Source organism: Mastomys coucha, unplaced genomic scaffold (genome assembly GCF_008632895.1).
Source record: "Mastomys coucha isolate ucsf_1 unplaced genomic scaffold, UCSF_Mcou_1 pScaffold15, whole genome shotgun sequence".
Lineage (NCBI taxonomy): Eukaryota > Metazoa > Chordata > Mammalia > Rodentia > Muridae > Mastomys > Mastomys coucha.
In genome coordinates this window covers 49,212,322-49,239,059 of record NW_022196897.1, presented here as the reverse complement: position 1 = coordinate 49,239,059, position 26,738 = coordinate 49,212,322, and the positions used below count along the sequence as shown (strand labels likewise).

General features: G+C 38.0%; 1 protein-coding gene across 22 annotated transcripts in view; it reads right to left on the bottom strand.

The window, feature by feature from the left end:
• Slc4a10 (solute carrier family 4 member 10) overlaps window positions 1-26,738 on the bottom strand; it is a 432,277-nt gene that overhangs the window by 4,517 nt on the left and 401,022 nt on the right. For 16 of the 22 annotated variants that reach the window (XM_031370397.1, XM_031370402.1, XM_031370396.1 and 13 more), the window contains 4 exons: window positions 21,256-21,429; window positions 20,453-20,575; window positions 9,142-9,209; window positions 5,700-5,816 (listed from right to left, as the gene is read on the bottom strand). In XM_031370397.1, coding sequence (XP_031226257.1) covers window positions 5,700-5,816; window positions 9,142-9,209; window positions 20,453-20,575; window positions 21,256-21,429 — 482 coding nt within the window. Of the gene's footprint in view, window positions 1-4,879; window positions 4,919-5,699; window positions 5,817-9,141; window positions 9,210-20,452; window positions 20,576-21,255; window positions 21,430-26,738 lie in introns of all 22 variants that reach the window. The other 6 variants (XM_031370408.1, XM_031370416.1, XM_031370409.1 and 3 more) reach the window with 1 other exon arrangement.

Below are 26,738 nucleotides of genomic sequence, written 5' to 3'. Positions count from 1 at the left end.
ATATATATATATATATATATATGAGTAGGAAGAGGTACACAGGATTTGGAAAGAAGAATAGGAATGGAGGAAATGATATAATCATAATGTCAAAAAATAAAATAACTAAAAATAAAGAGAAGAAAATGACATTTCAAGAGTAAAGAAAAAGGCAACTATTGACATGCAACTGAGAAATCTATGGTGAGGCCTCCCATGGCACTCAAATATTGTTCTGATAAGTATGTGTCAAAGAAGCTGGGGAAAAGCTCACACCTAAGAAATCACAGCAAACGAGACTCCCTAATAGGAGGAGGATGTAGGAAGTACAGAGGTGAGAGGGAAAAAGAAGCAGAAGCAGGAGCCTGGCCCGATGGGTCCACCATACTCCAGTGGATGGCCCCACACCCAGGAGTTCATGGCTTAATAAATAAAAGAGGAGACGAAGTTCGAGGTAGAGATCTGGGAGTGTATCAAAAAGGAGTTGGGGACGGTTGGGTATGAACGTGATCAAAAGACATTGGATGAAACTTCAAAGAATAAAGAATTCATAAAAATATTTTTAATGTCACTGAAAAATGCTCCTTTTCCCAGCACTGACAGGTACCACTGCAAAGAAATATATTTAGGAATCCATGTTAGAAAGCATTGTACTTATACACTAATTGTGAACTAAACGTGGTTTTTGAGAGAACTTTTTCTATCAAGCTATATAGGAAGCTGTGGAGGCAACCTCAAGCTGGTGCCTACATAGAGCTGTTATCCCTACATTCTAGTGGTCTTTGGTACAGGAAGGTACTCTGAAAGCTACCAAAAGAGAAACATAAACCCCAATCCAGGCACAAACTCTTTAACCTACAATGGTGTTGTGCCAGTAAGATATGCTAGGGAATGGTGGCACCAAGCCTGTGGAAGTAACCAGCCAATAAGGAGCCTATACCCAACACTGCTTGGGTAACCAAGAACCTGCGACTAAATAGCTTAGCAACCTGCTCTAAAAGGGAACACTAGTGTACAAGAATAAAACAAAGAAACAAACAAAACAAAATAAAACAAAAACAATGTTGCAATAAAATCACTGCTAATGACATTCTGTTGTACTCATAGATCAGTGCCTTGCTGAGCCATCTTCAGAGAAGCTTCCATCAGCAGCAGATAGGAACAAATACAGAGACCCACAGCCAGATATCATGCAGAGAGAGACCTTTAGAACACTCAGCTAGAAATAGGATGCCTCTATCAAACCCCTCCCCTCAGGGCTCTGGAAACTGCAGAAGAGGCAGAAAGGGCATAAGAACCAGAGGCAGAGAGGACACTAAGAAAACAAGGCCATCTAAATAATGACCAAAGCTCATATGAACTCACAGAGACTGAAACACCATGTATAGGGCCTGCATGGGTCTGCACCAGGTAGGTGCCCTGAGTAAGTGTTATGGCTTCCAGGTTAGTGTTTGTAATGGGATTGTTGAGAGTGTGATCAAATGGAGCTTGGATTCTGTTGCCTTTTCTGGGCTCCTTCCCTTCTGTTTGTTTGTTTTTCCAACTCCAATGTGTTAGCTTTTGTTTTATCTTATTAAAATTAATTATTATAGTATCCAATATAAGTATAAAAGCAAAACAAGGCGCTGGAGAGTTGGCTCTGTGGCTAAGAGCATTAGAGTACATCCTGTTCTTGCAGAAGACCCGAGTTGGCTGCCAGCACCCAAGTAAGTTGGATCAGAATCACCTCTAACTCTAGTATGTCTTTTTCTGACCTCCTTGGGCACATGCACTCATAAGCATATATCTACACACAGCCACATACACATAATTAAAAATAAAACATTGAGCCAGGCAGAGTAGCACATACCTTTGATCCCAAAACACAGGAGTCAAAGGCAGACAGATCTCTTAAAGTTCTAGGCCAGCCTGGTCTACATATCAGTTACAGGCCAGTGAGAACTACACAGTGAGGCCCTGTCTTGATGAGGAGGAGGAGGAAGAGGAGGAGAAGCAGGAAGATGAGGAAGAAGGGGAAGAAGATGGTAAAACTTTTAAAAATCAATACAAACAAAAATTGGAAGCAGTCTAAGTAAGTGTGTAACAGTAGGAAACTAAATAATTATGTCACAGCTAGATGGCATATAATTTTACAAAGTTAAATATGGTTTATAAAATATTAATCACACACTATTAATGAAAAATTATGAACTAACAAGTATTTCATAAGATCAACTTTGCACATTTAATATATATGTGTATATGCATAAATAGAGGTAATCTTTTGAATATTGACAGCAGTTGACACATAGGAACCACACACATTTAACATAACTCAAAGCTGAGCAGTCTCAGGAGAGCCAGGCTACCTATGAATTAACCTAGTCAGAGCCAAGGCACAGACTCTAATCACCACCTGCTATAATGCCCAACAGTGGTGGCTTTTGCAGGATACAAATGGATTCACAGAGTAATTACTGTAATTATAAACATATTATTATTTGTGATTTAAAAATACCATTATTACACAGAATGTTTAGCAAGTAGAAAAAGAATTCTCATAGTGCTTTTACTTTAGGCCTTTAAGTCTTTGCCATGTCAGGATAAGCTGGACTACTTTTTTGGAGTTTCCTAGGAGCATCTTATCACTTTTAACTTGCTTGAAAGAGTTCTTACAAGTGCAAGTGCAAGGTATAAACCACTTGTGATGCTTAAAGCCTGCACCCAGTTTTTATCTCATAGTTTTCCTGGACTTTGAGTGTTCAGTTTAAAAGTTAGTTACTAGAACTTTTAGTTTATGTATTTCTTGTTAGTTACACAGCAAGGCAGTCAAAAGATGAAAATAAAATTTACGCCTATAAAATAAGAGGCTGTAGAGGAGCCTCTAGTATGCATACATAGGAAGACTCTACCGGGACCAAAGCAGCCATCCTCAAGAAGAGCTGGAATCAGTCAGCTCCCAGTCTCTACTGGCCAAACTACGCATGATATTTCTAAAGACAAAATGTAAGCAAAAACATGATAAGATACTGTTGTTCTAAACCTAATCTGCACAGGTAATTAAGCTTCTTCTGAGGTTCACTATGGAAAGGAACAAAATGGAAAATAACTTGGGGGTGTGTGGAGGGGGATCAAAAGCTGTGTGGAGCCAGCTTGGGTCACAAGAGAGATGGGTCTCAGGAACCTCATCTGTAGGTCTTTTTTGGTTTTGACAAGTGACTTCCAGCAAATGTGCGGAGTTCCTTTGTCATATTTCACTGTCTTCAGCAGATGTTGAAGGAAAGCCGTTGCTTTGGAAGGTTATCATTGCTATTAATATCAATGGTTTTAGAATTTCTCAAAGCCACTTCCTTTCTTTCAGTGTTTGTACTGTTGGGGGATGGAAGACACTACCATCTAACAGATATAAATTATATCACATCAAATAGTGGAGAAAGCTGCTAGACAGAGCAATAAAAGCATAGCTTATACACACACACACACACACACACAGAGAGAGAGAGAGATAGAGAGAGAGAGAGAGAAATTTAACTTTCATTCTATAATTGAAGTTATATCAGTGTGAATATGTGCTTTAAAACAAACAAACAAACAAACAAATAAAAACAAGAAACACACGACTACGCCGGTATGTTTTCGAGTAAAAGGCACTATTTGACTCTAATATTAACTTTAAGAAGCACATACAGTATCACGTTTAAAACTTCTGTTCAATACAAAGAAAAACCAGGAAGAGTTTGGACTATGGGCCCCCCTAGTTCACAAAGAAAAGCATCTATATGTTTATCTCAAATTTTCCACTCAGTTCCCATGACTGGCATTTTATTTTGAGTCTACCAACCTAGATTTCATATTTTAAAATAAATGGGAGAAATGTTAAATTTTACTGTCCATGGGCTCAAATTGCTCTATTACTCTGATTTCTTTTAGGAGTTCTAAAATACAATGACTGTGAGGATGACTCCAAGGGGCTCTACCTAGGATTTTGAACAAAGAATGCTAAATCATGTTTTAGAATGAATATTACTGCTACTCATTCCAAGCAAGGGACTACATGCTGGTTTTGAAGGCCTGTTCAAAGACATCATTCTTAGAAACAGTCTGTTATGAAGATTGCATCAATCTCCTTTGGTCTAAATTTTAAAGAAGTTTAGAGAAAGCAATCAGCAGGATTGAGTCGAGCAATGAAAGAGGGAGAGTGGGGAGAGGGGAAGGGAGGGAGAGGAGGGAGAGAGGAAGGGAGGGAGAGGGGGGAGAGAGGAAGGGAGGGAGAGGAGGGAGAGAAGGGAGGGGGGGAAAGAGGAAGGGAGGGAGGGGGGAGAGGAGGGAGAGGGGGGAGAGAGGAAGGGAGGTCGCCCCAGCTTCTGGGGTGACGATGGTTGCTGTCTTGTTTACTCTGTTTGCTACAGAGATGACATTGAAGCAGCATGCCATTTTGGGGTGACAAAAACTTGCAATAAGAGGTTCCCTCACCAAGACTAACGTAGTCTCTCTACCTAGCCCATGGCTCCAATTGTGTTTCATGAAGTTTGAAAGTTTGGATATACCACGGCAACATGAATGGAAGCGCCCAGGTTTGCAATTTTCAAAATTAGAGGGACAAATTTTCTTTTCCCAATCAAGGAATTTGCTACCATTGCTTGCTGAGTACGGTTCTGTAAGGCCTGTTGTTTTATATGTGATGCACTTGCATACATTAAGGGAAGAAAATGTTTCCTCATCTTTCAGAGCCCCTTAAAGAACTGTGTAGATATAAACCACCATATATATCAGTCTGGCATTGGATTGAAGTCCAAGACTCTCCAGGCCTTTTGCCTCCCCAAAACTCACACAGATGACAAAGGCTGACCGGGTTTCCAGAAGACACCACTTAACATAAGGAAATGCAACCAGGGAATAAGTTTGAGGGAAAAGATCTTACCTTTGGGGAATCAGCTTCTAGAGTGATTAGGAAGGGGAGCTTATGACAAAAGAATGTAATATAAAAATTAAGTAGAAAAGTTAATGTAAGGTTATAAAAATAAATAAATTAAACCATTATCACACCATCCCCAAACATCACATTTCCTCACGAGAAGCAAATCCAGAGTAACACAGGACTTTCCTCTACTCAGCATCTAAGATGGCTGCTCGGCACAGTCAGAACTCATTTATAAATTCTGGAAAATTCAACTAAAGTACCAGGATTCTCTTACTACTTAAAAAAAATTTCCTCTCTCAGTATGCACAGCTGCAGACTGCTCACATGTCCACAGACAGATGAGAAGGGATGGATGTTCAGGATAAGGTTAGGGGAGCTTGTCAGGAACTTGAAAATAGGGAACTGGAAATCAAGTAAAAGTAGAATGATCATCACATGTGCCAAATCATTGCCACAAAGGAATAGGAGGTGGGGAATGTGGTCTGGGACCTAAAGTCATCCCGGGAGTGTGTGATGAAGAAATCCATGAAACCACACAAAGAAAGAGTGGGCCAGAATGAATGTTCAAAATTGTCATGCACTGGGGTCATTAATAGCTCCATTTCCCCCCCACTGTCATAGTTTTGGAGTGAACTTTAATTTGAAAGGAAGACACTGAGAAGCATAATGCTTATAAAAATTATCATTCTCCCTTTAGAAAAAAATTATGAAATATTTTAACTTTAAATTTGATTAAAATTAATAGTATCTGTTGACTCAATCTGGTGAATTTATACCACAAAACATTAATAATATAACCTTATTATTTCAAAATTCCAACCTTTTAGAAGGAAAGCGTGACTCCTTTTCTTTTGAGTTGTCAGCAGTAACTAGAAGGTTCCCCCACATGGCAGTCTTTGACATTTCATCAGAAATATTGATCACAGATGGGTCATCTCTAGATAGTTTACCCAAAACAAAATATAAATACAGTAAATAAGTAAAGGCATTCAGTTAGGGAAGATGAACAGAAAACAACTTTATAAGTACGTAAAACATTTTATCAACATTTTAATACTAAAGCAATGCAACATAAAGTTTTCATATTAAATATTTTAAAACATATACTTAAAAGTTATAAAAGGCATTTACCACTTATAGCCTATTACTAGCATCTGTCTCCAGAATTCTTTCATTTTCTCAAAGTGAAATTTTGTATTAAACAACAACTCTCCCTGTCCTCCTTTTCCCTGCCCCTGGCAACTGGCACTGCACGTTCCCTGTCTATTGTTTTGAGAATTTTAAGTATCCCATGGGAAATGGATCACATAATGTTTTAGGGTTTGTGTGTCTGTGTCACTGGCTTATCTCATTTGAAAGTGTCCTTATAGTTCAAGATGTCTAAACATAATCCTAACTTTTTCTTCGTTTAAGGTTAAATAATATTTCATTTTGTTTATTATAATAGCACATTTTTAATAATTAAAATAGAGAAGCATTAAACAACTCTCACAATTATTGAAAAGCACTTGAAAATCTAAAGAAAAGATTGGAGTTGTGTAGATACAGATTTGGGCTACAGTCCTCATAATCCATCCCAGATCACAGAGATCAGTTTCCATGTGTCTGCTGCTCAGTCACTTGCCCCTATCGTGTACAGCATAGCAGATCCCTCTCTTTGTCTCCTCCGACCCTGCAGTGGCTGCTCCTGTCTCTGTGCCTTCCTCTCCTTCTCACCTCACTTCTTGTTATCTTACATCTGCTTACCCTTCTGTAACCACATTCTAATGGCCTCCAGACTGTTCTTGAACAGTCTAGAGAAACTCAGCGTTCCTAATACTGAGACCTTTTAATACAGTTCATGTGCTGATCCACAATCATAAAATTATTTAATTGCTATTTCATATAATCTTACTACTGGTATGAATCATAATGTAAATATGTGATATGCAGGATATCTGTTATCTGACATCAATGGAGTAACAACCCACATAAGGCAACTCCCTCAGTTAAAATTAAAGTATCTGAAAAATACAAAGAAAATATTCTAATGTATAGATAAAGATTTGGGCTATTGTTTCCTTAATCCATCCCAGATCTCAGACGTTTGTTCCCAATTCTGTTCTAATTTCACCTGCTCAGGCATGCCCAAACTGCAAGTATTTAAACTGCCATTCTGCCCCTTAAGCCCTCTGACTGTTTGCTTTGTCTTTCTTTCTACCCTTCTTTTTGCCATGTATAACTCTGTATTAGCTGTTCATACTTTTGTGCTCTGTCTTTATCCTTTATTCTACTTAGATAGAACATATGTGACAGCAGAATTCTAGATCACTGGGTAACAGCTGCTTCTTCAAAAGTCATCCAGAGCTGGACACATGGCACGTACTCACTAATTATTCACTTGAGAGAGAATGCAGCCTATGCCCTTGACAGAGCATTTCCCATGCACTGGGGAACCTACATTGTTAAGTTCTATGCTGATGTTTAGCTCGTTTGTTTAGTTTTGCTCTGTTGTTATACTTTAAATTTACAACAATTATAGAAAACATTTATGATGCTTCAAAACTTCCCAAGAGTTAAAAACATAATCAAATGGGAGCATAAACTAATCACAGACCAAGGACAACTTTTATAACTAAGAAAATATCACTATTTTTAGTATATATAGCTAGCATATCTTACTATGAAAAAAGTCATATTAACAAAACTCCTGAGCTAGCCTCATGTCACCTCCATTGGTGGCTGCTCACAAGAGGACAACGAATCCACCAGTCCTGAAAAAAGCACCAGGACTCAGTCTTGCTCAGTCTGAAAATATTTGTTTATTTCCTCTAGCCTCCTTGAAAATGGAACTTCCTAGAAACTCAGAATAGGAGATCAACCAATTTCCAAGAAAGCATCACATGAAAAAAAGTATCTCATGATATTAGGAGACAGTCTTATGGGGAAAAAAGGTTTAGAAAATTCTGAATTAAGCAAAATTAAGCTTTAGAGCAACAGTACTAGTTTTATTATCTCACATGCAAAGATTTTTTTATAAATGTCAAGCTAGCATGCAGTTTGGACCACTTTCAATTTTATTTAACCCTTTTGGAATGACATGCCATAGAACTAGTTCTCAGGAGTTCACTTGAGAATATACTGACTCTCCTCAATCAAGGGTATTTTAAGTGTGTGTGTGTGTGTGTGTGTGTGTGTGTATGTGTGTGTGTGTGTGTGTGTGAGAGAGAGAGAGACAGACAGAGAGACAGAGACAGACAGAGACAGAGACAGAGAGACAGAAAGACAGAGGCAGAGAGAGACAGAGACAGAAACACAGAGACAGAGAGAGACAGAGACAGAGAGACAGAGAGACAGAGACAGAAAGACAGAGACAGAGAGAGAGAGCGCTAAAATTCATTCACCAATTGCATGCTCTTTTAAGTCCCAGGTGATTGATTATATCTAACCATCTGGGTAGGGGACAGTGTTGGAGTGAGACTCTGGGATCCAATAAATTCTTTGCTACTTTGTTTTAAATACCATGGCAAATTTCTCCCCCTAAATGAATTTATTTATTTACTGGAATAGCCTAAGAATTTAGGACCATAGCCTTGAGTTCTATACAGTATTTAAAATAGACTTTAGGAGAAAATTATTGAAACTAATTTTTTTGAAAGAGGAAGGAAATTAGAGAGTGAAGTAGGGAGGGGAAGGGAGCAGAAGAGAGGGACGGAAGGAGTAATGAGGGGGAGGGGTCAAATGTTTGTGGAAGTTTTCATTGCAACTGAAAAAACTTGTTTTCGTGTCTTTGTGAGTAAAAAGATTGGTGTAGTTTTCACAACTACATTAATATTTCCTTAAAAGACAGACATGACTCCTTTAACTCAAAAATTGGGTTATTTTTTTCAAAGTGACTATCATTAGCAGCAAATTCTCAGAATAAAACTATTTTCCCATGATCACCTTACAGACATTGGCCTTGTTTATGCTGAATGTGAACAATGACCTGCCTTCTGGTCATTTCTGAGAACATGAAAGTGGTCTTTCATATATCCTATGAAATTGAGAAGGACGGAGGAAGAGAGAGAGAGGGAGGGAAAACTCACTGTGCTGTGCTTCGTTGTATTTATTTTGCTGCACAGTGATGGCTAGCAGAATGTACTGGAACCTAGAATTTATTTTTTGGTCTCAGGTTGTTGTTGTTTTAACACAACCTGCATAACTTCCACATGGTATGAAATTCTTAGACTGATATAGCCAGCACATTCTAGGAGGCTCGCTGCAATTACACATCTGCTTACCTGTAGTGTCCCTCCAGTGGGAGCTGTACTGTGCCCTCGTCCTCCATGGCTAGCATACTTTGTTCTTCCTGGAATGACAAATGTAACATATACAAAGTGAACCTGATGGGTCTCCATATCGCATTGAAGAAGAAACACAGATTAATGTTTATTATCTCATTAACCTCAGGACCTTCCACTTTGTTTGCACTTATTAATGCTAGCACAGGTCTTTTCAGTAAAGCCTCAGCAACTAAGAACACAGTAATTAAGGGAAGTCTCATAACACGAAGTAATTTAAATGCTAACGACAACCTCCTTCATGTCACTCAAGGCAAAACATGGTTAATTCCCAAGTACATTAAAGAAACAGCCTGAATTGTACAGGAATGAGAGTATGGGTGACACACTGGGACTTTTGGTTTTATAAGTTGAATCTACATTCCCCAAATCCTCTGTGAGGAGGAAGTAGGGGTTACACATTCAGGGCACTGATTCTCAAACTCTACTTGAGTTGTCTGCATACAGTGCTAAAAATATCACGGGCCCTACCTTTAGAGGTTCTGATTTGGTAGGTCTGAAATAGAGAGGGCACACAATGTCTATTTCTAACAAATTCCAGGGGATGTTGATTATACTGATCTAGGACCACATTTTGAAAATTGCTCTAGAGTCTTGGAAAAAGACAGAAGATCCCTTCTTAAATGCGTCACAACAAAGTACCTGTTAGACATGCATGAGGACCTGAGTTCAGATGCCCAGAAACCACGCACATACCAGGTTGGCACCACCAGTGCTGAGAGGTGGAGGCAGGCAAGTCCCTGCAGCTCTTTTTCCAGCTAGCCTAGTTGATATGTGAGTTCCAAGATATACAACCCTCTCAAATGTTAAAATAGAAAATGATAGAGATAAACACCTGATATTGACCTGATATTTGTAGGAACATACATATATATGCATGTAAATGTGTACATATAACCTTCCACAGAAAAGCAGGTTTGTGCCTCTCCATGATGAAGTAGTGAACAAAATACCCTCCACTTAGACATAAAGTTTCTGTTTCATGCTTTAGATTTCTTCTTACAACAGTAATATTCTATCCTTCTCCAAAAGGTGAAAACAATATATTCTTGTACACATTTTCTTCATTCATAAGATTTTTTAATCTATAAACTTCTGAAATGAAGATAAACTTATGGAATTTCATACAAAGATGTCTAATTTATTTTTCAATGATGGTACCATTAAATTTTTGCATGTACTATATATGTTTAGATATATGTAGATTGTGTGTATACACACAGTCTTATTTAAGGTGTTCATTTACAAATTGGTCATCTGTCCTTGGCCCAGTTCATTATTTAGGACCATTTTTAAATGTTAGAATTGTTGTGTCTGACTCCTGGAGGACATTTCTAAGATGTACAGACCCAAGGAGTACTAAAGGCATCCTTCACTCCCTTTCCTTACCTTAGCTTAGGTAATGTGACCAAACTAATTAAGTTAACACAGTGAAGTTAACCAGGTTAATTTAAACCAGCTGCCTAAACTTAGTTTAGTTCAACTTACCTAATTGAACTAGCTTACTAGTTGGTAAAGAGATAGCATTGGCTACTGCAATTATTACCATGGGCAAAATGTTGAATGCCATATTCATTATAATTTCAAGTGACAAAGTCTTCTTGGATGCTTCTGCACCTGGCTCACTTGTGACTGTACGTAGAGGCAGGTCTCAACTCATGCCTGCAGCACTCTCCTAGCCAGGCCCCTCTGAGGAAACCTCAGCCCCAATGCCCACAGAAGCTCTGGGTGAAATAATGTGAGGGGTCCCCATGAGCTCTTCTACTAACTTTACTTATATTTTTTCGTCAGATACCACCCTGTGTATTACACTCCGTGAGACTAAGATTTCCTTGTGTCTAAGGAAATACTTCTATTCACTTTCTATGCTGTTTAGAAGGAATTGGTTTCTTTCAAAGCCCACTTGTGCCCTTGTCATGGATAGTGTTCTTAGAACTAAAAGATGAACGGCATTTTTGTTACTTTCTCACTCCTGTGGCCTAATATCCAACAAGAATCAATCAAGAGGGTTATTTAGGCTTGTGGTTTAACAGCAGGGAGGGTGTAGTGGCAGGAACATGATGCACCTGCCATAAGCAGTCAGGAAGTAGAAGGAAAACTGAAATGAGGTCCAACTATAAATATGAAACCCGAGGGTCTCTCGCTGACCAGTGTCCTCTAATGAGGGTCCACCCTGTTCAGATTCCACAACATTCAAAAAAGTGTCACTAGCTGGAAACTGAGTGTTCAAACACACATGTCTATAGAAGACATATTATAATTAAATTAGACCATTCTGCTCTATTCTCCCACAGGGTCATGGTCATCTTTGAGACTTAAGGAAATAGCTTCACTGTGAACCTCTCTGTACAATAAAAAGCAAGTTAAATACTTTCAACACACAATGAATGGTACAGCATAATGATCCCCATTTCTAAGTGCAAGACTGGGGATATAAAAGGGAAAGATCATGCAAAAGCAAGAACCCAAACCCAGGAAGACAAACATCAAATCCTATAGCTTCATGTCTAACATCTGAAACTCATGATGGTATCACCTGTGGTCCAAGAGGCTCCTGTATACCATCTCTCCTGCTTCACTGCCTTTAGCACACATAGCCCCTCTCTTTGCTAGCTCCACTCCTTGTTCCAGGCTTTCCTTTGAAGTAACCCTGAAGTTCTGGTATCTCCCAAATGAGGCTTTCTTTATAAGCCAATCTTCAGCCTTATAGCTTCATATATTTCTTTCTTGGGGCCTCCGCAGGGATTCCAACCCTGTGATTCCAACATTTCTTGGCCTTAGTAGCCTTCAAAAATCTTGGCAAAAGCTTCATTGAATGTCTTATTTTTGCATCTCCAATGCCTATACAATTACAACACAGTGCTGCCAAATCCTTCGGCCAGCTCAAGAGGAAGGTGTAGCAGCTTTGCATACTGACCCTATGGAAACACTTACGCAGGCAGTTGTTTCTGAGAGGCAACAGTATTCTTTGTTTAGACTAGAGTCTTAAAAGTGAATTTCCATTTTCACTGGGTGGAGTCTCACCTTCAAGTTACCTTTTCTCTTCTCTGTACACAGCCAAAATTTCTTCTTAATGGTGCTAATCTCCAATAATTATACTTGCCTTATCAGCCTCAGCCTTGCATATAACTGTAAACTCACACTTCCCCCCACAAACTGGGGAAAACAGAAAGTTTTCTTAACTTTCTGTTCCACTAGCTGCTAGACTATAGGCCTGGATGAGAGCAGTAAGTAATAACCATAACATAGTCTAAATACCCACACAATTTTGACATTTTTTCCCCAAACAGTTCAGTCTATTACTTTCAAATTCAGATTTTCTGAAGTTCTCAGGACATACGAAGGCTGAATTCAACCAAGTTCTTTGGCAGAATATGACGTAAAGTGTCTCTGGCCTAACTTAACGGAATCCTTGTTCCCCTCTGAACCCTCAGGAGTTAGTTGGTCCTCCACTGTCCACATTTCTTTCTGGATTCTGGTCTTCTGGACTCCTACCAGATTAGCCAGTAAAAGCCTGCTTACAGTATTAGCATCTTTCTAGTCCTATTCTAAATTCCTGCACATTCCTCCCACAAACCTGTTCCGTAGGCCAGCAGCCGTGTTGTCAGGCCTTATTCCTCCATAACAAATCTCTGTGTTAGTTACTTTCCTCATTATTGTGAACAAAGACCTGATGGGAATCAGGGATTACCAAGGGATACAGCCCATTATGGCAAAGAAGACATGATGGCAGGAGTGTGAGGGACCTGGCTACATTTTATCAGTATTAAGGAAGCAGAGAGCAACAAGAAGTGGGCCTTGACTCTAAAGCCTCAAGGTCCACCACCAGTGACCATCTCAGTCTAGAGGCTTCACCTCCTAAATGTTCCATAACCTCCTAGAAAGGTGTCATCATCTGGGGACCAAGTATTCAAACACATGAGCTTATGGGGAACAATTTATACTCAATTTACAACAAGAAGACCCTTAGTTAAATAACTCATTTAAGAATAAGAAGAGCTTATCTGTAACCTAGAATTAGGAGTTCCTTGCAACTTAGTTTATCAAGACGTATGGGCATATATATGCACACCATGGATTCTGAGTCAGAACATATCTATCCACTCAGGTAGAAAACATTACTTTTATTCTTTTTATATTGTTGTACATGAGGGGACATAAAGAGACCCCCCAGTAATCCCACAGGCTCTATGAAGCAAACCAAGCTATAAACAAAGTATATATCTGTCTTTGGTTGGTCACAGAAGATGATACATAGTGTCTCTTCTGGGCAAACCAAAAAGATTTAATACAGACTAAAATGCAAAACCAATGAAAGAGAATAAGAGTACGGTTAGCACTGGTGTCACCTGACAACAACAACAAAAACAACAACAACAACAAACAACAAACAACAGGCAGACCCATTAGCAGCAAAGACTGGGGCTAAAGCTCTGCTGATAATGTTTCCTGATGATTTTCCACTTTTCTCTCAAACTGCTTCCAATAATTATTTTGTACTCCAAGGCTCGTTAGCATGTGTGGGCTTTATACTAGTCATCATTCTATCTAAACAAAAACTCATCACCTCTAAAGATAGCATTTCCCAGCCATGCCTATCTGAAGTGAAGATGGCTGAGCAGCCAGTGCTGTTTTTGGTGCCAGAAGGGAGCTGGGTGGGCCTGGATGTGGCAATGGAGGGACAGCTCACCCTAAACAGCCCTGTTGAGGAGGCAAAAATGGTGACTTTTCATAGAAGAGCCATCAAATCAGGCACAGTCTCCATTATCTTCACAGCCTAGTCTATCTCGTTATGTAAGGAGTTGAATAAAACTGAGCAGGTAACTACTAGACAAGTGCTTGACATGGTTTCCATGTCATTTACACAGGATTCATCAATGCTCCAAGAGTGATCCATCCAAACTCAAAGGAAGGGTTTGGCCAAGAAGAGTACAGAAATTTTTTATGGTATGATTTTAAGACAATACTTTAATTAAGATGGTTACCAAAACAGTTTTTAGATACAAAATAAGGGGGAAACAAGTAATTCCATATCCAACAAAGAGCAGAAAAATTGACACATTAAAAAAGGAATCTACTCAATTGCACACATCGATTGAGTTGCATTATATTCTAGGCACACCTCAAAAAGGATTAATAGACAATACTATGAGTGGGTGGGCAGGTTGGGGAGCACCCTTATAGAGGCAGGGAGGAGGTAGGAAGGGATAGGGGGCTTATGGAAGAGAAACTGGGAAGGAGATAACATTTTAAATGTAAATAAATAAAATAAACAATAAAAAAATGAAAAAAATTTTAAAAAATCTCAAAATACAAACAAGAGCAGAGTCAGTGTTCACAAAGATACTGATCTTATTATAAGGAGCAAACACTTGTCAATGTTGCAATTTATGCTTTTTAAGGTCTGGGTGGAGATTCAGTACTCATGTTCAACACTTCATTTTATTGAGGAGACAAATCAGGCCTGAAGAACTTAGGAAGCATCTACCATTTCATTCTCTCAACTAATACACTGGGCTGCAGATAGTATATATGTATATAATTTAAAAACAATAAATTACCATGCCTATAGCAGACTTATTTGTAATAGATAGAAGCTAGAAACAATTCAGATGTTCCTCAACTGGAGAATGGATATAGAAACTGTGGTTCAGTTACACAATGGAATACTACTCAGACTATTCAGGTATTAAAAATGAGGACATCGGCCAGGCAGTAGTGGCGCACACCTTTAATCCCAGCACTTTGGAGGCAGAGGCAGGCAGATATCTGAGTTCGAGGCCAGCCTGGTCTACAGAGTGAGTTCCAGGACAGCCAGAGCTATACAGAGAAACCCTGTCTCGAAAAGCAAAACAAAAACAAACAAACAAAAAAAAAAAAAAAAAAAAAAAAAGAAAAAAAAAAAAAAAAAAAAAAAAAAAAAAAAAAAAAAAAAAAAACAAAAAAAAAAGAAAAATAAAAAGAAAAGTGAGGACATCATGAATTTTTCAGGCAAATGGCTGGAGCTAGGAAGTATCATCCTGAGTGAGATAACTCAGACTCAAAAGGACATGCATGGAATGTACTCACTGATAAGTGGATATTAGCCAAAATGTACAGAATACCTAGGACACAAACTACAGGCCATAAGAAGTGGAATAAGCAGAAAGGTGCAAACGAGTCTGTTTCAGTTCCACTTAGAAGGAGGAAGGAAATAACCACAGAAGGCAGAGGGAGGGAGGGCCCTGGGTAGGACAGGGAAGGGGGAGGGGAGGAAAGGGAACAGGATCAGGTATAGGGGGAACAGGACAGCAGCCCAGAGTGCCAAGAGAATGAATGGAGATAAGCATCTTTGCAAGAGGGTGGGGACATGAGGGGTCCCCTAGAAAGTGCCAGAGACCAGGGAGGTAAGAGACTCTCAGGACTCAGTGGGAGTGACCTAACCCAAAATACCCAACACTGAGGACAGGGAACTAGGAAGAGCCCATCTCCAGTAGATAGACAGGGCCGCAAGTGGAGGGACAGAGTTACTAACAAACGGTCAAACTTTCTGACCCAGAACTGTTCCTGTCTAAAAGAACTACAGGGACAACAGTGGAGGAGAGACTGAAGGAAAAGCTGTCCAATGACCAGCCCAACTTGGGATCCATCTCATGATGTAACATCAAGGCCTGACACCCTTACTGATGTTATGATGGAAGCCTGGCATGGCTTTCCTCTGAGAGGCCCTACCAGCAGCTGAAGAAGACAGAGCAAATATTTACACCCAAGCATTGGACTAAAGTTGGGGACCCCTATGGTTGAATTAAGGGAAGGATTGAAGAAGCTGAAGGGGAGAGCGACCCCATAGGAAGACCAACAGTCTCAACTAACCCAGACCCCAGGGAGCTCCCAGAGACTGGAGCATACACAGGCCAACCCGAAGCCCCTGGCACAAATACTGCAGAGGTCTGCCTGGTAAGGCCTTAGTGGGGGAAGAGCACCTTCAAGTAGGCAAGGGGGAAGAGGAATAGGATGAAGAACTGTGGGAGGGGGAACTGAGAAGGGGACAATGACTGGAATGTAAATAAACACACACACACAAACAAACAAATAAATAAGAAGTATTATATCTGATTTCCAATAGATTAAAGAGTTGATAACATAAAACAATAAAACCTTAAAGGGTAAAAATGGAGTGGGACATATAGGATTCTGGAGTAAGGCCATAGATGCATCAGAACTTGACTCAGCAACTTTTTGAAGTGTGTGTGTGTGTGTGTGTGTGTGTGTGTGTGTGTGTGTGAGAGAGAGAGAGAGAGAGAGAGAGAGAGAGAGAGAGAGAGAGAGAGGACATGTGGCAGTCAGAAGATAGTTTGTAGCAGTTTGTTTTCTCCTTCTACATGCAAGTTTATGAATGATCTGGTGGACAGAGTGACGGGCAGCGCCTGTAGCTGCCGACACCCATCACTCTTCCTGGACCTGACTTAGCACCTTTAAGTCATCGCCTAAATAACTCTAAGTGCAAAAATTCTAACACTGTCATCTTGTATTAAAAACCTAGCTTTTTTAGAGAGATTGGGAGTCTATGAGTCTAATAAAAGGTTTATCTCAGATGTCAAAATCACCTGGAGGTCTTCAGAAAACAGACTGCTGTCTCTAACATCAGCACTTTGATGAAACAGGTCTATGAATTTGCATTCTTAAAATATTGCAAGGTGCTGGCTGGAGCAGCACAGCTCCTGGAATCACATTTTGGGAAAGTGCTGCTTCAGGAGATAGCTTGCCCCACTCTATAGCTGAATTAGAAAAACTGCTTATGTGTGTCAGTAATGAGGACGTGCTTCCTAAGCCTACAGCCAATTCTTACCTTTCTAAGAAGGAAAGCATTTGCTGTAATTTGTTTAATTGTGCTTATTTTTAGATTGTACCTTCCTGGAAGGCTCTACTTGCCTTCTTTTTGGTTTGCTTCTATACTGTATGTGTTAGAGTGATCCCTCAGTAATGAAGAAGGTGCAGATATGAACACATCTACAGACCTGAGTTCCCAACCTCTACCCTTGCTCTCCACCCCAGAGCAAACACTCTGTTGGAGTTGTTTGCATTTAGTGGCAGTCTGTCTGTCCTGTGTGCAATGTCCTGGAGGATGCTGAAGAAGGAAGGCAGGCATGTTGGTACTCTGAGCACATTTGGACATCCAGAATTGATTCTGCAGTCTTCCCTTTACACAGAGCAATGTGCAAAATGTCAGGGTTCCAATATTCATTTCTACCCTGATTATAATCCTTTCTTTCTAAAAACCGAAGCATATGCATATGCATATGCATGAAGTACATGAAAATTTGGAACAGAAGCTCTGCGACCTTGGACTGGCCTGTGTAGCTATTTATTCTGCTTAACTCATTATTGAATTTTAAGGTCAAATGAATGTTTTCTCAGAGCCATAAGTCCAGAAATGGGCTACTGATAGGAAAACCCTGGAGGATAAAGGTACAAGCGTGTAACTATCATCAAAAGGACAAGAGGTGAGCTCACTTTAAATTCAAGTCTCAGGGAGCTGAGACATTTCTGCCGTTTATCATCTTGCCAGATCACAATCAGAGTTCCTCAATTAATGTGAACATTTCAGAACAACTTGTCCATTATCCACTCTATTGCACACACTCTTGGAGCACTAAACGTTGGTACAAGATGCTATAGAACCATCATATCTTTCATGGGAAAGATCTTTCATAGGCTCCAGAAAAGAAAATATCTAAATTTGGGCCCTCAAGTAGAAACTGAATCTTGGATGTGAGCTTTGGGGTCATCCCCCTCATGTCATCCTCTACTTCTCTCCCACTCTACTTTCCCAGTGCTAATTCCAAACAGAACACAAGTGTCTCCACATGCCCTTTCCTCCATCTCTCCACTGTGCTGGAGTAATGTCTTCTTTGAACTCCTTAGAACTATATTTTAATGTTTGAGTATAGGTTATTTCTTGAATGAAATACTGGGTTTCCTATTTATTTCTATGCATTAGGATCATATGAAAAGTATCATTGTCATAATCTATGTAATATTTTCAGTCTATGTAATATTTCAATCTATGTAATATTTTCTCTAAACCATTCTCATAAATATATTCTAAGGTTTGTTCCCCCTCATATCTGGGACTGAAGGATTCAACTATAAAATTTCCCCCAGTAAGTCTTATTCCATTTTTATATCCTTGTTGAAAGTATAAGTTCTAGGAAATTTAGTGCTATTGAGCTACTCTTAAACTATTTACTTTCAAGTTAAAAAAAAACCCAGTAAACATAATCAGAGTGCAGTAAGGCAGAGTGTGAAATGATGGAAAATGGTTAGAAACTCTGTCCAAGGTCACAGGTAGGTTAATAAATTCCCCAAATGCATCCATGATACACACACATGTATAAGTGCAAATAAACGTATGCCAATGTCAGTACTTATGGGCAACAGGAGTGGCTAATTCTATTAGCAATAATCATATCTCAGTTAAACCTGTTAGCTAGGTACCACTGTGAAAAGTTTCAGTGGCAAGGTCTAATACATTTATGGTCATTGTCAACTTATTCTCTACAATGCCATGAACAAACAAGAGAATCCAATAGTGTCTTTCTATGGTTCTAGAGAAAATAAGATAGCACAGGAGATTACACAGCATTTTCCTGAAGCACTTTCCAACTATTAAGAGAAATAAAATTCTAAGAAGTTTTCATGCTGAGAATGGCTTTAGGAATATCCTATGAAAGGGATGGTAGTCTATGGAAGACGGTGCTTCGACCATTTTCTATATATTCTACTTGTACCGGATACAGCAAAAATGTTTGATAGGAAATAAGAGTAAGACAATAAAGAAAACATAGTGTGTCCATTACTAGATGAGTAAGCTTGGAGCTATAATTACTTGGAAGATGGAGAAAAGTCATGGGCAATAAATTTTGTCTTCTAAATTACTTCACTTCAAACTTTTAACCTTGGAAAAAATGTCAGGTGGAATAAATTTTAATAAACCATGTATGGATTGTTAAAGTGTTATTTTAAGAAGATTTCTATTGCTTAGTTGAGTATAGTAAACAGAAAAGTAAAGAAACAATAATAGTTAAACAATATTTTAATGCTTCACTAACATTATTAGAAGGATGATTCTATATATGCCTTTTACAACATTTTGGAAAATTGAAACATTCATACAGAATGAAGATATAGCATTGTGCTGTCTCTAAATGTGAATACCATGGAGAAAGGGACTATCAACCACATGCTATAGAGCCATGTTTGTAGAATGTTTTTAGCTAAAATCTCATCAAGATTTATGGTCCAATTTGGCCTATCTAAATGACTGAGCAAAACCCAAACTCTTCATATTTATAGATAAAATTACCTGCAGGAGAAAAGAAATACATGTATGATCCAAAAATATTCTATAGAAAAGAGGCTGAATCCTTTTAGTAAACACCCATGAAAACAATACTGGAAAAAATGCACAATTCTAAAATGTTTTATTCATTTCATTTATACATCAAAATTTTGGTTTCCTGTTTTTTGATCTTTGGGCTCACTTACTCAGTTAACAAATGTTGAATGCATCATTATTTTATTTACATTCCTTGTGGCTTTTATGTACTTTAATAGTGATATGATTAAGTAGTTTTTAAAAGACCCAGGTGGACATATGAGCTTTGTATGTTTCATAAAACTCACATCTCATCTTTTTCTCTTATGAACAGAATAGGCTAAATCAGTAGCCTTGGAAGATGGCTAAAGCAAAGCACGCTCAAATACGTTTTAAAGCTTGGATTATCTTAGAAGCAAATCAGGTCAATTTTTTCCCTCTTAAATATTTTGTATGTCTTAAGGATAACCATTTTAGTTAAATCTACGGATTCAAACCTGTTAGCATGAAAAACACTAACAGTGAGGTATCACATTGTTTCTGTTTCAAACATAGTCAATCAAAAGGCAATAGTTACATGACTGTAACTCAGAAACAGTTACACATCAGTAATTTTCTCCCATCCATGATCAGGAACTCTGAAAAATAAGCCTTATAATTTGGAAAATAACTATATAGAGGAATTTGCATATTTCTTGTATGGTTAACTTACTCAGGTAAGATCTCCCCCCCCTTCCGCTATAATTTTAAACATTAAACTTCCAAATCTTTTTCCAATCTTCCAAATGGTATTTGATAATCATCATTTAATGAAAAAATGCAAAAAGTTAGTTTTGCAAAGGGCTACTATTATTCTTATCTCTTGAATGAAGTACCGATTTTATTGTGACTTACTTCTTTCTCAGCATCTTCAAGTTTCTTCTTTTTACTCTCAGGCATTAAATCATCGAGCCAGCTAAGTTCCCGCTTGGTAAACAAGAAGTCCATCAATTTTCTCACAAACACTAGTGCCAACACCTGAAGAAAACAGTCAAGCAGTTTAAAATACAAAACAAAACAACAAAAAACAAAGAAAGAAAATATAGATACAGACCAGTCTTATTAGAGCTGATATAAAAGTAAGAATTGAAAATTCATGTGTGTAAAGCATGGCCTGATCTTTCATTCCCTTCTTCTCAAAACACTCGAGTGAAATGTAATATTTTATTCAGTGTTGAAGGCATTTGAAAGAAACTTTTAAGCTATAAAATATATTTGATTACAAGTCCCTAAATACATAATTAAAAGCTTGAACCATGATAAGTGAACATTAGAAGATTCTTATGTTAATAGTTTTTGAATTATGTATAGTCATTCAAATTGACTATACTTTTTAATATTTTGGAAATTTGTTTGAAACATTCAATTAAATTTCATTTTAAATATCCCCCTGATTTTTAGTATACCTCAAGCTAATTTTTTAAATTTAAAATTTCCATCCTACTTTCAGTTAACTACTACATTATGGATGGCCAAAACAAAACAACAAACAACCTTAGATGAAACCAGAGACATGCAAATACTTATTTTAGTGCCCAAGTTTATACTAGCTTTTCTAGTAACTGAAAGTGACTCTAGGCCTCTCTACTGTTGCAGTTTTAGTTCATGTGCTTCCCCAAAATTAGCGACACAAAAAACAGTTGAGGGATATTTCATACCATCATAGGAAAGACAATAGCAGCTCTTGAAACTTTGATTATCCACAGAAGGCCGAGACAACTCATCTGAATGACTGTGAAGAGATGGACTTTTCGGAGGGGCACATGCCTCAGATAGATGAAATCTGGTTGGTGTTTGGCTGGCATCCAGAAGAGCTTTATTCTATCAAATAACTAAAAGATTAAACAGACAGTAGATTGCATCCGAGAACAGGACAACAGGAACTGTAGGCCAATTAGATAGTTAGTATTTTCCAAAATATTAGGTTCAAATGACATAGTTGTGGAAATTGCAGGATAGTTTGAGCTATTATTTATTGAATACTATGTTATATGTTATACTTTCCTTAATATTATAACAGGGTGTCATTTGAAAGGAAAAGCCAATGCTACATTTTGCTACCTTGAGAACCAGCACCCTGACAGGCAAAACAAAATCACCCTCTTCCTGCTTATAACATCATAATCTCTCTTTTGCCCCAGATATTAACCTTCTGGCCTCTCATGCTTGGTGTGCTTTCTGTTCTGGAGAGGGCTTTAGCTTTCATGTCCTCAGTACTCTCAGACTTGCTCTCTGCCTCAGTCTCCTCCAAGCTCTACAGCTTGGAGCTGGGCCTTGAATTCCTTCCTTACTGAGTCCTGCTGTTTTAACTTTGCCCCTTTGATCCCCAACAAAAGATTTGATACTGCTTTTAGAATCATACATATCATTACGATGAACATTTGGACTACCTATATTTTCGTTACCAATCTGTTGTATTATATTTTATTGAAGTTATTTTACTTGGGGGCTAGGGAGGGAGTTTACTAAGCAAAGCCCTTAGTGCAATTGTGAGGGTCTGATTTCAGATCTCCTGCACCCATTTAAAAGATGCATACATTCAGTCTAGCAAATCTATGAGCTCTAGGTTCACTAAGAGATCTTATCTCAGAAAACAAGGCAGCAAGTGAATGGGGAAGATGCCCAAACACTGACGGATAGCCTTCACAAGCACTCTCTCTCTCTCTTTCCCTCTCTCTCTCTCTCTCTCTCTCTCTCTCTCTCTCTCTCTCTCACACACACACACATACACACACACACATATGCATGTGAACCTGTGCATACATAGGCATATGCACCTGCACCCATACCTGCACAAATTCATACATATAACACATATCAATACAACTACATACATGAATACATACTATCTTATTTGGACCAGTTTAATATATAGATGGATCCAGTATGATCAATGTATTATCTCTATTTCAATTTTGTCATAGTAGTAGATAAAATAATTATATTTATTTTATAAACTACATTTCCATAAAATTTTACTTCAACACATTTTATTGAATAATTAATTTTACTATGCATTAGTTTTATTTTGTGTCAACCACTTGTTTAATCTTTAGGCAATTTTTTTTATCTACAGTACACTAAGATACAATACAATACAATAATACAATAAGAAGTGATTATTTAGAAAACAATGGTTTTGATCACTGTCAGTCATTATTCTATACCTTAAAGTTCCTTATGATAAAATAATCCATGCTCTTTAAAAGAACATTGGTAAATGAAAGATTCCTTAGCTACCATAAGAAAAGTATCAGGTACTATATCAAATATTTCAGAATTTACTATGAAGATAAACAAGTGCCCTGTGTCAGGGTTAGAGCATCCTGCTTTGTAAAAACCCAGTTTTATATGGGATCAGTGTGATAGGACATCAAACAACATAAATCCATCTTCGCATTGGTGCTTTGTCAATGTCTGGCAAACTGCTCTTGTTATCTAAATTATAATACTATGCACATTACTTCATCCATTAATATTCATTCATAACTTCCCAAAATTATTTGATGAAACCCATGACAGCACTAAATTCAATCTTCATTCTTGGCTCACCTGTGTGTGTGTGTGTGTGTGTGTGTGTGTGTGTGTTTTCTACTTTATAGCTATCTCTAAATTTTAGGAACTATTAAATAGATACAATTTGTGCACAAGGGAAGAAGAATAGGGAAGAAATAAAACCCTTTAGCTTACAACTGAATATTCCTATAGAATTCTCCCACCTAGCCTTCTGGGTAGGGAGTTGTGTGTTGCATAAGTGTGCTGCAGTGAGTGGGTGCTTCAATTGTTATTGTTTAAGTGGCACATTTGCTTCACTTTGGATCCCTGAAATGTTGGAATGAATATAGATGTGGTTATATATTTGAATACAGAAACAGCATTCATGAGAACATTGTGATCTGTTTTTTCTGCCATATTTCACAGTGAGAAGCCTACATAGTAAGTTCCTATATAGTGTCAAAAAGCCAGGTGCCATAAAGAATCCTCCAATTTGCTTGGTAACAAAGTAGAATGCTCCTTGAAATATCTAACATAGATGGCTAACGTACTTGCTTTGTTTATCATTACTACAGGAATAATGATTGTGATAAATATATTCAAAGATTTGTATTTGGCTTTCATCATATCCAAATAGCAACATGCAATATCTTCCCATTCTGTTAGCTTCAGTTCCCAATAGGAATTTCAACTGTTCACTTAAATTTCTACTAGTTCTGTTTCTCAGTGTGAGACCTGTCAAAGTGTGCCTTGGCTTTCTATTTCGTTATTGTGATTTAATACTCATGAAACTTGACTTGAGGACTTTGATGCTCTCACAATTCCATTTAAAAGGATCACACCCCTAATAATTCTAAAACTTAACATTTTTGTTTAATTTTAAACTATGTAGGTAAAAATATCATTTGACTAGAATTAGAAAAAAAATCTGTCAGAATCTACCCACAATTATTTCATTTTGTTTTAAAAATTCCTGCTGTTATATTTATGTGAGCCTGAGGCCTAATAATAAATGCTTTCTTTCTACTTACAGATGAAATCACTACTCATTGAAACTTTTGCCAAAGGCAAAAAAAAAAAAATCAAAAACAAAAACAAAACAAAATAAAAAACCAAAAAACAAATAGATGAAAACTTTTACTAAACTAATTCTATTGAAACACACTGTATATATGATACTTTATATGAGCATGTTAAATCTCACTTGAGCAAAATTTTAAAACACAACAGTTCTCTATCATCCCTTCCTCTCCTAGAGACATAGAATCCCTAGACGTTGTGTATTTCAGTGTCTCCAACAGCTTCATGTTGACATTTTACCTCAACTATGACAATGTCCCTAGGTCAGACGTTGCTTTTCTCAAAGTCCAAAGGCAGCTGGTCAATTTCCTTGGACAGACACATGGAGCTTCTTATTCCTCAGCCAGGAACTAATTCCTCTCTATGTTCTGATCAGTAGGTACAGTAGTCATGCCATAGTAAATGCTGCACTTCCTATTATTTTTAGTTTAAAAAGATCCATACCATAAATAAGCCTCCTAGTATCTTCTGAAGTGACTGAAGTGTTCTGGCTGAATGCTGTTGTTAAAAACCGAGCCCATTCAAAGGTACATTTAAGTAGACATCTGTATTCATTTCTGAAGGCTGCAGAACAAATCACTGCAGCATTTTGGTTTAATGCAATAAAGAAAAAAAATCTATTATCTAGTTGTAGAGGTCAGAAGTCCAAAATCAACATTTTGGCAGGACTCTGATCCCTCTGGACAAGGAGAGAACAATTTTTTTAACTTCTTCCAGCCATTGACAGCTTCCTATATTCTTACATTGTGCAGCAAGTCTACCCTCTATCTCCATGTTAACAGGCCCCTCAGGGTCATGTTTGGAACACTTGATCTCCAGTAGTGGCACTGCTTTAGGAGGTTATGGAACCTTTAGTAAATGGTTGGGTGTATCAAAAGGACTCTGGGGCCAGGCCTTTAAAAGTTACATTCAGCCAATAGTTCAAGCACCACCTTCTCTGATTTCTGGTTTGCTGCCTTGTGACCAACCATTACCACATATTCCTACTGGTGGGACAGAAATACTCTACCAGAGTTTCCCTGCTATGAAGGCCTGAAATCTCCTGAAACCATGAGTCAAAGTAAATCTTTCCTGTCTTAAGTATTCATGTACTTCAGTTACAGAAATACAATAAGCCCTCTTGGTTCATAAAAACTCTGGTCATTAATTTGGTGGGACCACTCACTGGTCAAATTGTAATAGCATCCTAAAGGAAATCAGCAGAAAGAATATGCCAGTAGCCCTCAAAGATTCAGAGTGCACCCATGGAGGCTTAGACATCTGTCTACACATCCTTTGACTCTCTTCAAGTGAAGTCTAACTTCCTTCCTCTTGCACACAATGGACTTGGTGGCTCACTTTGAACCAACAGAAAAGCCAAAAGACAGACCACCTGTGGTTTTTGGAGAGTAAACCAAAAAGGCAGTCTCTGTCTGTCTTTGTCTGCCTCTCTCCCTCTCCCACCCCAACACATTTGTCTTTCTCACTCCAAAGAAGAAAACTCCAATGTGAATATTCTGAAGTATAAGAAAAGGAGAGGAGCCAATAATGCCTCTTGCCCCCAGCTGTGTTTTAAGGCATTTTGCAGATGATCTTATAACCCTATCAAATCTCCAGATGCTGACAATCCTTATCAACCAGAAGAAAGATTTTTGTCCGAGAACTACACAGCTAATCTTCCAGATTCATGACTTGAAAATATTGAGATAATAGATATTTCTTGCTTTGCCTATGAAATTACATATTAACATCTTAGGCACCAAAAATAAAACTAACACAAAACCTAAAATATTTATCCAAATGACATTTAAATCATACTTTCCCTACATTTAAATGTTCCTTGTGTTATGCCTTTATCATAGCCTAATTTTCAAAATAATTTCATTGTGCAATTTTAATAGAAGAAAAATAAACATCAAAGGAAAAGAAAAATAGGGAGGATATTACTCTCTTGACAAATTATGTTTATTTTTCTACCTTGAGTGTTTGATCCAACTCCAGCTCAGAGCTTTGTAAACACATGGCCGGTTTTCCTCTCCTCTGTATTATAATCGTTTTGCCATGTCTCTTTTGTGATCATTTTTACTATGAATTTTCAGCAAATGTGCTGTACTTTGTTGCTGTTGGGAAATTGCCTCTTTCCAACATTTAACAGTATATGTTGCATGCAACACTTTCTTTTGAAGAAATTATTTGTCTTTTGCATGAGGTATTTTTCTTTTGTTATACATAGGTCCCATAAACATGGCTTGATAGGTATTAAAAAATGGCATTTGTATATATTTTGAAATAAATTTAATTCATTTTCTAAAAGGTGGTTAAACCCAAACTTTTCAGTTTTAATATATTTATGGTAAACAGCAACTCGACTGGCAAAGTGCTTGCCATACAAGCATGAAGACTGAGTTTAGCTCCTCACAGCTCACATAATAAAGCCAGACATGGTGGTACCTGACGGTAATCCTGCTTCTGAGAAAACAGGAACATTCCTGGAATCACTGGCCAGCCACTCTAAGGTAGTGAATTCCACTGGTATCCTCTGGCCTCCACACATACATACATTCTCCCTTCAAGCACGCATGTGCTT